Source organism: Oenanthe melanoleuca, chromosome Z, assembly GCF_029582105.1.
Source record: "Oenanthe melanoleuca isolate GR-GAL-2019-014 chromosome Z, OMel1.0, whole genome shotgun sequence".
NCBI lineage: Eukaryota > Metazoa > Chordata > Aves > Passeriformes > Muscicapidae > Oenanthe > Oenanthe melanoleuca.
This window is the reverse complement of record NC_079362.1, coordinates 75452021-75465229: the sequence shown is the minus strand read 5'-3', so window position 1 is coordinate 75465229 and position 13209 is coordinate 75452021. Positions and strand designations below refer to the sequence as shown.

At 38.0% G+C, this 13209-nt stretch overlaps 1 protein-coding gene across 6 annotated transcripts in view; it reads left to right on the top strand.

The window, feature by feature from the left end:
• Positions 1–13209, top strand: part of DYM (dymeclin) — a 208125-nt gene that overhangs the window by 20616 nt on the left and 174300 nt on the right. For 2 of the 6 annotated variants that reach the window (XM_056514016.1, XM_056514014.1), the window contains exons 3-7: positions 55–107; positions 767–860; positions 2125–2261; positions 8722–8794; positions 9046–9138. In XM_056514016.1, coding sequence (XP_056369991.1) covers positions 55–107; positions 767–860; positions 2125–2261; positions 8722–8794; positions 9046–9138 — 450 coding nt within the window. Of the gene's footprint in view, positions 1–54; positions 108–766; positions 861–2124; positions 2262–8721; positions 8795–9045; positions 9151–13209 lie in introns of all 6 variants that reach the window. The other 4 variants (XM_056514015.1, XM_056514013.1, XM_056514018.1 and 1 more) reach the window with 2 other exon arrangements.

Here is a 13209-nt window from a genome sequence, read left to right as displayed (position 1 = left end):
ACAGGAATCCAGCTGCTTGTGTAACCATTTTTGTTTTCTTTTCCTTCTACCTAGTGCTGATTTAAAGCTCTTGGAGGAAGCCACCATCTCAGTCTGCAAGTCTTTGGGTGAGACGTTGTGCCATCTTTTTTCTATGCACTTTACCAAAAAAATAGAGAAACAGCATCCCTGTTTTATGACTTTAGAATTCTATTGGTATATGTTGCCCTAGTAAGATTAAAGCAATGTAATGAGTGTGTTTATGTATATCCCAAATCTTTACTTCCATGGTTAGCTGATTCACAGAACTTGGTATCACTGCAAGGTTTAAAACAATTCCATCTCTAGTATGTCTTTCCCTCTTTGCCCTTTAAGCTGATCAGTAAGGGGAAAGAATGAGAGGATGAAAGGAAGGGATGATGTAAATGTGCTCAGTGGTGTTATGAGAAGGTAAAAGGTGCTTGTGAAGACCTGCCCAGTTTCCTGACAGGAGGCTGTTGGGCTGCAGACAAGTCTGGGAAAGGAAGCAGTATGAGTATGAGTATCCCATGTTTGGGATATTTTAAATCTAGGATTAATAGTATTTAGAAAACAATTATGGTCTAGTAAACCATGTACTGGAGAACCATGAAAGAAGAATGCATGTACAGAAAAACAAGACATACTGTGCTTTATTTAGAAATATTTAATACATTGAAATCTGTTTTTTTTCCCTATATATTATTTGAACTAGATAGTGTCAGCTTATGCATGCTTTGTAATGATATCTTATTTTTTTCTCATCTAGTTGAGAAGAATCCTCGAACAGGAAACCTTGGATCATTGATTAAAGTCTTTCTTTCTAGAACCAAAGAGTTAAAAATTTCAGCAGAATGTCAGAAGTAAGTTCCCAGAAACGAGCTGTGTGTGCCATTTAATTTTTTTAATGTTCCTTTTGTTGCTAGCTCTTGAATTTTTTTACTCTGCTAATTAACATACTCACATACCAAGCCTTAGATTTTCTTAAACTGTTGTTTGAAACAGAACAAGTGTCTAGTACTTTTCTAAACACAGAAATTAAATGTAATAGGTACATAGATTACTGGGGAAAAAATACATATTTGTGTATTGAATGAACACATTTTTGTATAAATGGTGTAAGCTATGGCTACTACTGGGTTAGAAATGTTTAAAAATTTTCTGAATTTTTTAGCTGAACTTAATGTATGAGCCAGTATTCTATCTTGGAAATATTTTAAATACCTCTATCTATAAATATGTAAATATGTATTAAAATATTACTTTCAAGTTATGTCATTGGTTTTGCTTGCCTCCTTTCAGCAGTAGGAGAGAACTCCAACAGGCTACTCGTGCAGCGCTGTGGGGGCTTTTTCAGGAGGCTTTCTGTAGTTGTTCCCTCACACCCACAGATAAATGTCCCACGTTTATCAGATCTGGGGCTGGAATTCCTCCTTGATCCCAGGACTGCCCTCAAGTTTTTTGCTTGACTCTAAAGTAAGAAGTTACTTGTGCCCAGATAGCTGTTGCTGTTTTAATCCTAAGATACCTTGAAGGTACAGCTTTGGGCAATAGTTGACTTGTGCTGTTGCATGGACTTTCCAGCAGTTGCTTACTGGGACTCAAAAAAATTTTGTGCTGCTGTATTTCCTTCTCATTCAGAAAACTTGGAAAATATCTGTGTGTATTGCATAAGAAAATCCTGCCGTATAGTGCTCTTGAAGTCCATAAATGCCTACTGTTACTTGAAGGCTGTTTACCTGGGGAAAAGGCTAATGTTCAGGGAGCCAGGAAGCTTTCAAGTCTGAGCCTGTTGGAAGTTTTCAAATGTCTGTGTGCCTTGAGTCCATAGTGCATAGAGACCCCTAGAACTATTGCTGAGCTATTTGCTGAGTTCCTCAAAGAGTTCTGTCTGCTGTGGTAGTTTTAATGGTACAAATGTTGTTAGGGATAAGGTTGTATTTTTAAAATTACTTTTGAATACATTCCCATTGTGTTTTCTGTAACATCAACTGCTTAAACACTTTGACTTTTCTTTGCTTCAGCTGTAGAGCTTTGTCTACTCTGACATTTATTTTCTTGTGGTTTTTGATGCATGTTTGCTGGTAAAGCATTACTGACTCTTGCTTGTTCCTGCTTCTTTTCTAGCCACCTCTTTATCTGGCAGGCTCACAATGCACTGTTCATAATTTGCTGTTTGCTGAAAGTATTCATCAGTCGAATGTCAGAAGAGGAGCTGCAACTTCATTTTACTTACGAAGAGAAGGCAGGACCAAGCTCATATGGTGGGTACACACAAGTGCTAGTGAAACAAACATCCCATAAGAAACTTCTGTGTCCTGGTGTTTGTAGATGTGGCATGTAGGGACATGGTTTGGTACTGGACTAGTGAGTTAGGTTGATGGTTGTACTTGATCTTAAGGGTCTTTCCCTTCAGATTCTTTAGGTCTAAATAATTCTGTTATTCTGTGTTTTTTCTAGACTCAGAATCCCAAACTTTGCTTTAAAACCAGAAATTAAGAGACTAGAGAGTTCAGTTTAGCTTAATCTGGCTTCTTCTGAACAGCTGTTGAGATGTTATGCTGTAGACCTACCCGAGCTTTAGTGATTTTCATACAATTTGAAAGGTGGTAATGGTCCTCTTCAGAGGAACATAACAAACTTGGGGTGAAGGTGACCACATATGAGCATGGTAACATTGATATTGCAATTTAATGCATCTTTTTACATATTTTTCATAAACCAACAGCAGCCATAGTGTGCAATTAATATTATTTTTAGGGATCTAGTGGAGGAAAGTAGAAGCCCTTTGGTTAGAATTGACTCCTTGAGAAAGCAACTGCTAAAATTTAATTTGGTGGCAGTAGCTTATACAAGAGTACAGGAAAAGTCGCAGAATTTAGGCAGACTTACCAAAATGGGCTCATGTCTAGGAAATGGAGTATGTATTACATGAGATGGAAGGTGGCAGGAGAGATGCTCAAGGAAGAAACTGTTGTCTTTGAATAAGAAAAATACAAATGCATTCAAAATCAGTTACATTACAGCAAAAAGACAGTCTGAACACAGTCTGCCGCAAATCTTTGTGTAGCCCTGTATCAAGAGGCTCTTAGAAAATGCCTGATGGATAATGCTGCCATGGGAGCCTTGATTTCTTTTGCTTTGTTGTAAATTGTGGAATCATTTAGGCCTGAAAAGCCCTCTAAGATCATCAAGTCAGATGGCTAACCCAGAACTGCCACATGCAAGTCAAAATGCTGTTCAGTATATAATTTCATGTTGTTTGTTTCATGAAGCCTAAAAGTCTAAGAATGCTAGAGCAATGTGAGTGGATGGTGTGAGAACAACCAAGAGTGTCTGACTGTGGATTTCCTGCGATGAGGACACGTGTTGAGAGCACCGAATTGCTGCTTGCTCATCAAACATTGAAAACTGTTCATTAAAATCTGTTTAACTCCTTGGCGCCTGCCAGTGCTCTGGGGAAATCAGAATTGTGGTGCCAAAGGATTAAGTGCTACATGTTGAAATGGTTTAATGTATTTAAACTGTGATGAGTGATCTCCAGGAGGGAAGTCAGCTCACTGATGCACTGGAAAAGAATATCTGATTATGTATAAGCTTTCCCTGCAGACTGCCTATGGGTTTATTCCTGGATTAAAAATATGGCTCACCTCTTGCTTCAGTGCAGCGTGACACAGTGGGATGGGTGGAAAAGCTGAGACTTTTGTCAACTGGAACTCCTGTGATCTTTTTTCCTTGCACTGGGAGTTCCTTGCAGTGTGGTGTGGAAAGTGATTCTTGTCACAAGGGTAAACCCATGTTTATACCATATCTAGTAGCACTTGACTGTAATTCACAGTGACATTTATTAGCGATAATTCTGTGCATATTGATGGCAAATGTACTTAGCAATTACCTCTGAGCGGATTGTTCATGGGATGTTGTTGATTAGGAAGGTAATTGTGTGTAGTCTGCTGGCGAGGCAGGAAATGAGCTGCTCCTCGGCTCGTCTTCGAGTTTCCAGTTGGAACTGGAAGATGGCTTTTGTGAACTTTCTCAGGGTGTTGAGGTTCATAACATGCTAAGGTTACATAGGCATTGAGTTTGATTCCTAAAAATATTAATTTTAAATATCTACAGAAGGTGGTAATAAGGCTTATACCTTCCTATAGCTCTTATGCTCAGCTATAGGAAGGTGAAGTATTATGATTGAATTGTCATAAACTGTAGTTGTGCTAGGGCCTATTAAGAGTAAGCAGAAGAAAATGAAGTGTTTCATTGTTTGTATTTTTATAATTAATTGTAGCTTTCTTGAGTTTTTGGTTTCTGCTTTATGGAAAGTATAATATTTTTGTTAATATTATGTATTATTACATTATTATTATTAATTATTTTTTATTAAATTATTATTTAATTATTATTATTAGTCTATTATTATGATATTGTTATTCCTATATTCCTCTTAATTTTACATAGATTTATTAGTACTTTTGAGGAAATTTTACTATCTTTAGGAGACATGCTTTTTAAAAATTAAGTTCTTAGTCATCCTTACTATTTTTTCATTTACTAGAGCTTGGCAGTATTTATAATTCTTCAATTGTGGCCATGATAAAACAAGCTTTATGAAAGACATTATTATGTGAATTGTATTATGCAAATAAAAGATCCATATTTAAAAAAGTTTCATTACAATGTCTGAATTTTGAAGTTTCTGTATTTCCTTACTGTCTGGTCGGGAGTTACTTGAAAGAATAGTGCAACCACCCAACACCACAAACAACCTCTCTACCTTGTGGTCCATTTTCATATGCTTTGTTCAGTCTCTTAGTCTTCTGAGAAAAAGTTATTGTTGTTTTCAGGATCATCACTACCCCTTTGGAAATTACTCTGTGGTGGTTTTTGTTTCCTGCTGAACATCACATTTTTATCCTTCTGGTTTGACAGTATCTTGTGGTGCCACACTCTTGGGGTTAAGTACAGCACCTGGGAGCTCACAGCACGTAACTGCAGTGTCAGGATGTCAGGATACTCACACTGCAATCAGGCACTGCAGCAGCACCTGCTCCAAGATATTTGGTGTCTCAGGGGGAAGTGTATAATTATAGCCTGTGAGAGTCCTGTCTATGGAAAATACTTCTGTCACTGGCTGCTCAGAAATACAAACTCTATATGACATAGCCACGATTTTTCAGGTAGCATTTTTTATAGTTGCCTTATCTGGAAGAATTCTTCTCTCAGATTTTGCAGTTCATATGCTTTTACTTTTTCTGAATGTCCAGTTTGTAATTCTTCCTACTAGGCTGTGCTTGAGGCTCAGAAGAAAGCTATGCAATGGTGCTTTCTGTCATAAAATGGAATTTTTTGTGGTTTGAGTGTATGGGTATACTTTAGCCTAATGAATAAATTCCCCTGGAGTCCCTGCTAATAGTGCTGTTTTTGATTCCCTTCAAGCAAAGGCCTACCATTGATAGAAATGTATTATTTTTGAGGAGTTTCAGATGGTTCTTTAGCCCAAGAAGCGCAGCCTTTGCCTCCTCATCTATAGCTGGAATTTGCTTATAATTTTGGAGAATATTGGAGAATTTTGATTGCAGAAAAATCCGCAGAGAGACTAAACCTATATACTTTTAAGGTTCAGCTGAAAATTTCCTGATATCAATAAATCCCAAACTGGAGTCAGCATCTGCTCAGCTGAAGCTGGACTTAGTCTCACTAATACAAATTATTCATCTTTCTACTATCTATATCCAATAATTTCTGCACAGACTTTAACTGTACTGTGACTCAAAGGTGTAAGAGAGCACATACTGAGTATTGTATTATAAATCAGACCATCAATTCATTTAACCTGTTCCCTGAGCTGTAGTAGGAAGCTTTACTTATCTGTAGAGAAGTTTTTATGCACAAGGCTACTCCTAAGGGCTGTCTGTGACATGGAGAAGGGAATAAATAACAACACATTTACTGCAAGCCTTAAATGATTTCATGAATGTTCAGCTGTCACATAAAGGAAATGAGGGAAGGCAATCAATTTATGTACTCATTATTATCACTCTTAAGTAGAAGTTGTAAGTTTTTTGAGAGTAATTAGAGCTGAAGATTAAACCGCAAAATCTGTGGAAGCCCTGAGTGTGTTTTGCAAGAAATTACTTATTTCATTACTTGTGTCCAGGCTCTGTATGAGCAACAGGGCAGAAAAACAAGTAACATCTAAGATGAGGATATACCCTGCTATGTCTAAATGTCTTTCTGATATTGGTATTAAACACATCCACCAGATCAGGTCTTATCAATATAGTAGTTATGTTCTCAATGATGGAACTGGACTGGTTTTAGAACTGGGGCCTCCTGGCATCTCTGCTTTCCTCTGCATAAGCCATTTTACCCGTGTAGTGTGTGCTAATCTATGTATGCAACTTTGAGAAAGTAAAAACAAACAAAAAAATTGTTCTAAAAAAAAATTAGAAGTGTATATAAATATATATATGAATAAATAAAAGTGTGTATATATACATATACACCAGACCCAAAAGAAAGAAACCCCACCAAAAAGTCAAAATCCATGTAATTACCTGCAAAATGAAATAATCCACGTTTGAGGACATAAATAGAGCTGATGAAAAAATGGTTCTTCAGCATAACTGGATATTTTAAAACCTGTGTAATTGCAGTCACTTCTACAGTGGAGTTTGGAAGATACACCTGTGATTCCTCTCTATGCTCTAATTTTATCTGGACAGGTTCACCCTGTACTTACTTTCCCCAAGGCTTTACAGGTCCTTGATCCAAGTATGTGATCTATTAATGTAAATGAGTCTTGTGTGTATTGTCTTTATCCTGCTATTGAAAGAGGCATTGTTTGTGAAAACACAGAGTGTTCCGTGTTTATAGCTCTCTCTCACGTTATAGATTTGGCTTGCATCCTCCTCATTGTCTTGGCAAGATGAAAATTGAACAAGAATGTGTGTGCCCCACTTGGGAAAAGGATACATTAATTATTGTAGCTGAATGACATTGATTACAGCAATTAAGCTTCTTTTTTTCTTTTTTTTTATTCTTTCTTTTTTTTTTTTTTTAATAACATCTTTCATTCCGCATGAGTGTGCTAACCCAGTGTTTTCTTCCTTTATTTTGAATATTGTCTTGAGAAAACAGCCTTCTTTGATATTCAAATAATCTCTGTTCAGATGAGTTGTGCATACAGTGTTGCAAAAAAAATGATGTTTTAAAAATGCTCTCACTTCACTTTAACCTTTTTCTTCTCACTTTCTTCTGTTAGGAGAAAAATTAGGAACCTGTTGGGAATTAGTATCAGTCTTGCTTTATAAGCATTTTCTAGGTTCAGAAAGCCTTAGGAAAATGTCACATTCAAGTTACTTTGGAATATATTATCTGTGCTACATTATTGGCTGTGGTTTCTGTCCAAGGTTAAATACTCTGAGCAGTTCTTGGTTTTACTAACAGGAGCTGCATTGTGTTACTCATGGGGGATTCTATATAAAGGAAACCATGTTTCCGTGATAAAAAACTGATTTCCTTTAGAATGTGCAGTTCACTAGGTGACAATTTTTAATGTGTTTTTAATAAACTGATTGTGGAAAGAAATAATTTTGCTTTATAGTGAATATTCCCCCTGGTGTGCTTCTTAAAATTGAGTTCTGGATTCAAGAACAAAATTGGGTTAAGCAGAATAACACCACTGCAACCTGGCTATAAAGTTGTGTTTATGGCAGGACTTATGTATTTGAAAATACAAAATAAACAGGCATTTGGGTAATTACTGTGCTGCGATGCTGTAATGCGGGGGATCAGCTATGCCACTTTTAAGCCATCCAGCATATAAAACCCTCCACTTCTTTATGATGTAAGTTTCTCATCATAATTTTATTTTTGAAAGCAGAATAAATCCTGATGAGCCAAGAGATTTATCTTCTGGGGTTTTTTAGTATTATATGATAACTTGAAGTGTTTTAATAAGCTTTTTCCTCAGTGAGTGTTTAAAAGTATTTTAAAAAAATACTAATGTGAAATATGACCAGCTTTATTGCTTATTATAGTTGCAAGTTTTTAAATAATTCTGAATTGCTTTGTGTATTTTATCACATTGTATATGACTAGAGATTGATTTCTGTTCCCTTAACATGCACTATCTTGTCATTGAAATGTATAAAACTTCCTCAATAAATAAATATGTATTCATGAAAAAATTGTAGCTATATTAGTCTAGAGCAGCAGTGACATACTCATACTCATACATTCTTTTGACATTCTTTTATAATGTTGCTCAGTGTATATTAGACAAGTGAAACTGTCTCTGATTATTCTTCGCTTGGGTTTAAAAAACAGTGGAAAAATATGTGAAGTGCATAGAATTTTGTGGACCAGTGATTCGTTCAGCTGTTAGTTATAACACTGCTTAATATGATCTTTTGTAAGTAGTAAAGGAAAGCTTGATATGCTAAGTATTAGCACAATCCCACAATACCAACATCTCATTTAATTTATGCGGTTGTTGCTAGTTACTTTTTTATGTAAAAAAGAGAAGGGATCACCATTTTCTCTGTTAATAATCTCGAGTGCTTTCTATTTCAGGAAAAAAAATCATATCTCCTTTAACAGCTAGAACTTTTAGTGGTTGTTCCTTAATTAAGATATCGATCATCTGCATTTGTGTATTTGAATCTTTGCTCTTTGTTTTGGTTTTTGAAAACGAAGAAATCCTTTGCTATGTTTCTTTTATAGGAACAGAATGTGAAGACCTCATAGAAGAGCTGCTGTGTTGCCTCATCCAGCTCATTGTTGAAATTCCCCTCTTGTAAGTAGGCTTTATTTTTTTTCTCTCCTTAGTCTTCTTTTATAAAGTGAGCACTTGAGAGAATATGGAACTTGTAGTAATGGGTTTATAATGTTTAAATTGCTGTACTTGAATGTTCCATGCAATGGAACAGTACAGATAACAATAAGCTGCTGCCAGTGCCAGCCCTGAATATTCTGTTGGAAGAAGTACATGATGAACGTCTCACACCCAGTTCAAACCATCAACAGAAGTTATTCCGTTTGTTTCAGGTACCCCTGTCAGCACACAGACAGTAACTGGTGGAAATGGTTGTGCTCATGGTACAGGGGAAGGTACAGTGGAGGTGTCACTTCAGCTCTGGGGTATGCAGTAAGGTGAAAACTAAAGTTCTTCTGCAGTTCTGTGGGGGTTGAAATTGCAAAAGTAAATCATACTGTGCTATTTAATACTGATTTCTGAAATTCCAGTGAATTGATGTCTGAAGAAGGGACAAGAGAAATGAATAAGTGGAATGTTTCTGTAGATCTCCAGATTTGTTTACATGGCTTTGTTTCTTTTCATGCATCTTTTGTATTTGAGAAATGCGCATTCCACATCTTGTTGGGAAATGTGTCATAAAACATACTTCAGTGTTTTATGTAGGAGAGCATGCTTTGTTCATTGGGGGGAAAAAAAGCATTCTTTCACTTTCTTGCAAATTTTCTGATGAGTTTTGACTATTTTCCCATTTACCCTGTACTAAAGGTAGAGTGAGCAGTGTCTTTAGTGTTTAATTGCATTGTAATCTGTGTCTAAAGTGTAGTGCCCCAAGTGAAGCATGGCAGCTTTGGAGGAGTTTCGGCTTGTCTGTTACAGTGCAGTATAGAGTTCTGCTATCTTGTAGCTGGGATTGTTCTTTTGGTTGGAAAACAGACAAAGATGCAAAGTTTTTTGAAACAAGTCATTAAATGCAGCTCTGTCAACATTAACACGAGGGATTTGTGTAGGTAGAGTGTAATGAATTAGTGCTGTGATTCAGAGTGTCATTCCACAGAGCTTGTCAGGACTTCCTGGAACAGATACACGCTTTGTTTGGAACAGATTAGAGGAAGTACAAAGGGCTGAGAGGACTGTGATATATGGGCAAGTTCATAAATCCTGCAGGGTTTTATTTTTGTTTCTTGGAAGTACCAGTGTGTGTATGAGTCTCTGTAGTCCGGTATCCTTTATTCTGCCTTTCCAGCAGAAGAAAATGATTGTTCCTCACCCACTTCAACAACTGAACCTGTCAGCATCTGTTTCTGTGTGAATGTGGTTGCTGCAAGTGGAAGCAGCTGCTGAAAGCACTTAGATTAATATAAGATTTCATGGGAAAATAGCTAATTTAAAAAGAAAATTATTAAGTCCATAATGTAATATTTAGCTATATCAAAAACTTAAGTTTTTTAGCTAGATTTCTCCAGAAACAGCAAGTTGCTGATTGCTTATAAATACTAACACTTACAAAAATGTGTATTACTGTCTTGTTTATCACTAGAACATGTTTAACAATGTGATAATGCCTTAACTAAGAATTTTGTTCCCATATCTTCAAAAGGGAAGTAGTGAGGGGAAAGGAGATACTGGAAAACTTGCATTCTCTTATACACAGTCTAACTGTGTTCTTCAAAAAAGTGTTATAAGGTATTATTATTTTATTATTAATTTTGTTCCACACAATGCTCAGGGTTATTCTCATATTGACTTTACTTCTTGCTTATCTCCCTCTCCCCAGTCAGGTATCACTAGAGATTCTTTCCCTATTTTGTTTCAAGGGAGCAGTCCATTTCTGTCTTTAACTGGAATGAATCAAGAGAACTGCAAGCCTAATATGTGAATTTGGGGAAGGAATATGAGTGGAATACATGAAATATTCAAACTTGTAATGATCTCTGTTTCAGGACTTAGGATCACCTGTGAGAGAATAGACAGCTTTGGCAGCTTGCAGTGGCACTGTAACAGAGTGTCTGTCTGCAAGGATACTATTAAAGATAAATTTTTGTTGTGACAGACAGTTAAAATCTCCATGCTGAGCTGGTATTCGAAGTGTCTTTCAGAATAGCAAAGATTTTGTTAGGAGCATTCAATAGCCTTAACAGAGGATTGTGACAATTAGTGTGTCCCTTGGGTTCTGTAGATGCAGTTTGGTGAAGGGGTAGATACAGCTAGCAGCTGCTGTCTGAATTTGTTGCATGTCTGCACCCCAGTTAAAGCTTATATTTTTCTCCTTCACTGAAACTGTAACATTATTTTTAAAGCGTGGAAGGCCACCTCCACGTTCAGAATACAGGAACAGAGGTTCCTTTGTGGATGTCTTGCACTCCTTCCTTGTGAACTTGTTCTGAATTTCATGTCATGTGCTTGGGATACCTGTGTGGTGTTTTCCAGGCAAGTACATAGTTGTTCCAGGCTGGCTGGGGAGCAGCCCTGAGGAGAAGGGATTTTGTGTATACTGGTTGTAGCCCGCTGGACGTGGACCAGCCATGTGCACTAGGACCCAGAAATCCCCCTGCCCTGGGCTGAGCCCCAGCGTGGGCAGAGGGAAGGGGGGATTCTGCCCCTGTGCCCCTGTGCTCAGGTGAGACCCCACCTGCAGAGCTGCCTCCAGCCCTGGGCTCCAGCAGCACAAGGACGTGGAGCTGCTGCAGCCAGTGCAGAGGAGGCACGGAGATGCTGCAGGGCTGGAGCCCCTCTGCTCTGGAGCCAGGCTGGCAGAGCTGGGGGTGCTCAGCTGCACCAGAGAAGCTCCAGGGAGAGCTCAGAGCCCCTGCCAGGGCCTGAAGGGGCTCCAGGAGAGCTGCACAGGGACTGGGGACAGGGCATGCAGGGACAGGACACAGGCAATGGCTCCCAGTGCCAGAGGGCAGGGCTGGATGGGATATTGGGAAGGAATTGCTGGTGGGAGGGTGGGCAGGCCCTGGCACAGGGTGCCCAGAGCAGCTGTGGCTGCCCCTGGATCCCTGGCAGTGCCCAAGGCCAGGCTGGATGGGAATTGGAGCAGCCTGGGACAGTGGAAGATGTCCCTGCCCATGGCAAGGGGTTTGAACTGGATGGGCTTTAATGTCCCTTCCCACCCAAACCATTCTGGGATGCTAAATATAAGAAGTTTGGGCTTGGCAGGGACATTGAATTTGTGAAGGCTCCGGTCTTTTCCTGGCATGGACAGATGTCACTTACCTCTGAGCTTGCTCTAGTTACCAGCCTTGGTAGAATAAGCTCATTTCTGCCTACAAAACAGCCTACAGCACACTTGTAAATTGCAGGTGAACTGTCTTTCTCAAAATTAATAAGGAAGATGTGGGATGTGGAAGAAGGTAAATGTCAAAACTCTGTCCTTTATTAGGAAACATAACTTCTTTTTGTTCTTGGGAAACACTGCAGAGCCTTTCTGGGAGGCAGAGTATTTCTGGAAGTGACTCAGTTTTTCTATAGGGAATTTTAAGAAAATCTTTCTCAAAGTTAGTTTGTATTGGAAAAGGCAAATGTGCTTTAAGGCAGAAATGGGTTGCAGTAGGGACTCTGGGACTCTGCAACATTGTGGTGCTGTGTCTGAGAGTTATTAAAAATATCTTGAATTACCTTTCTGAAAAACAGGCCGTGCTGCATTGTACAGAATGCCAGGATAAAGGTCTCAGCTTTAATTTTATAGAAAATAGAGTTTTCAACAATTAGACTTGTGCAGTCCCTTATAACACGTGTGTTACTGTATGTTGATGTTTGATTTATGGTTCCCTTGGGTGTGCTATGGAGACTCTGCTTTTTCTTTGGTTTTGCTAGTGTTAGCACTCAAGAGTGTACACTAATGATTCGAACTGCATAGTCGGCAAAAAGATACAATGTTAGTATTTAATTGTATGACTCCTATGTAGAAACCATTGCTAACATTTTGTTGCAGGATGGAGCTCCCAAAGCTTTAAATTATAAAGGCTTCTTTCAGCAGCTTGTTAAGAGCTGGTATCCGTAACTGAACATCTGGTTGTTATCAGTGCATTTTCACTTCATTAAAAACTATAAATGCATGTGGAGGAAAAATGAAATACTGTGATCTAGTTACATCACTCCTAAGTAGCACCCTGCGGTGCCAGTGCAAGTTAGTTGATATTTCTATTCCATTCCCTTATTTTCTCTAGTTATGGTTGTTTTAAGGTGTAGTCTTATTTATTTGGAAATTTAAATGTTAGCAATGTTTTGACTCATTTAGCGATGCTCGGTGCATTTTATGGGAGCTTTAAAGTCAAATGTAGAAGGAAAAAACGCAATATAATTAATTATAAAGCTCTACAAAATAACTGCAGTGTAGGAAATGTGCCATGCACAGATGATGACAAATGTTTACGCTTTCTTTCTTGCCAGTTGTGAGCAGCAAAGAGATTAAGAAATATTTTCTGTTCTAGATCAGGAATGTCATATTTTAA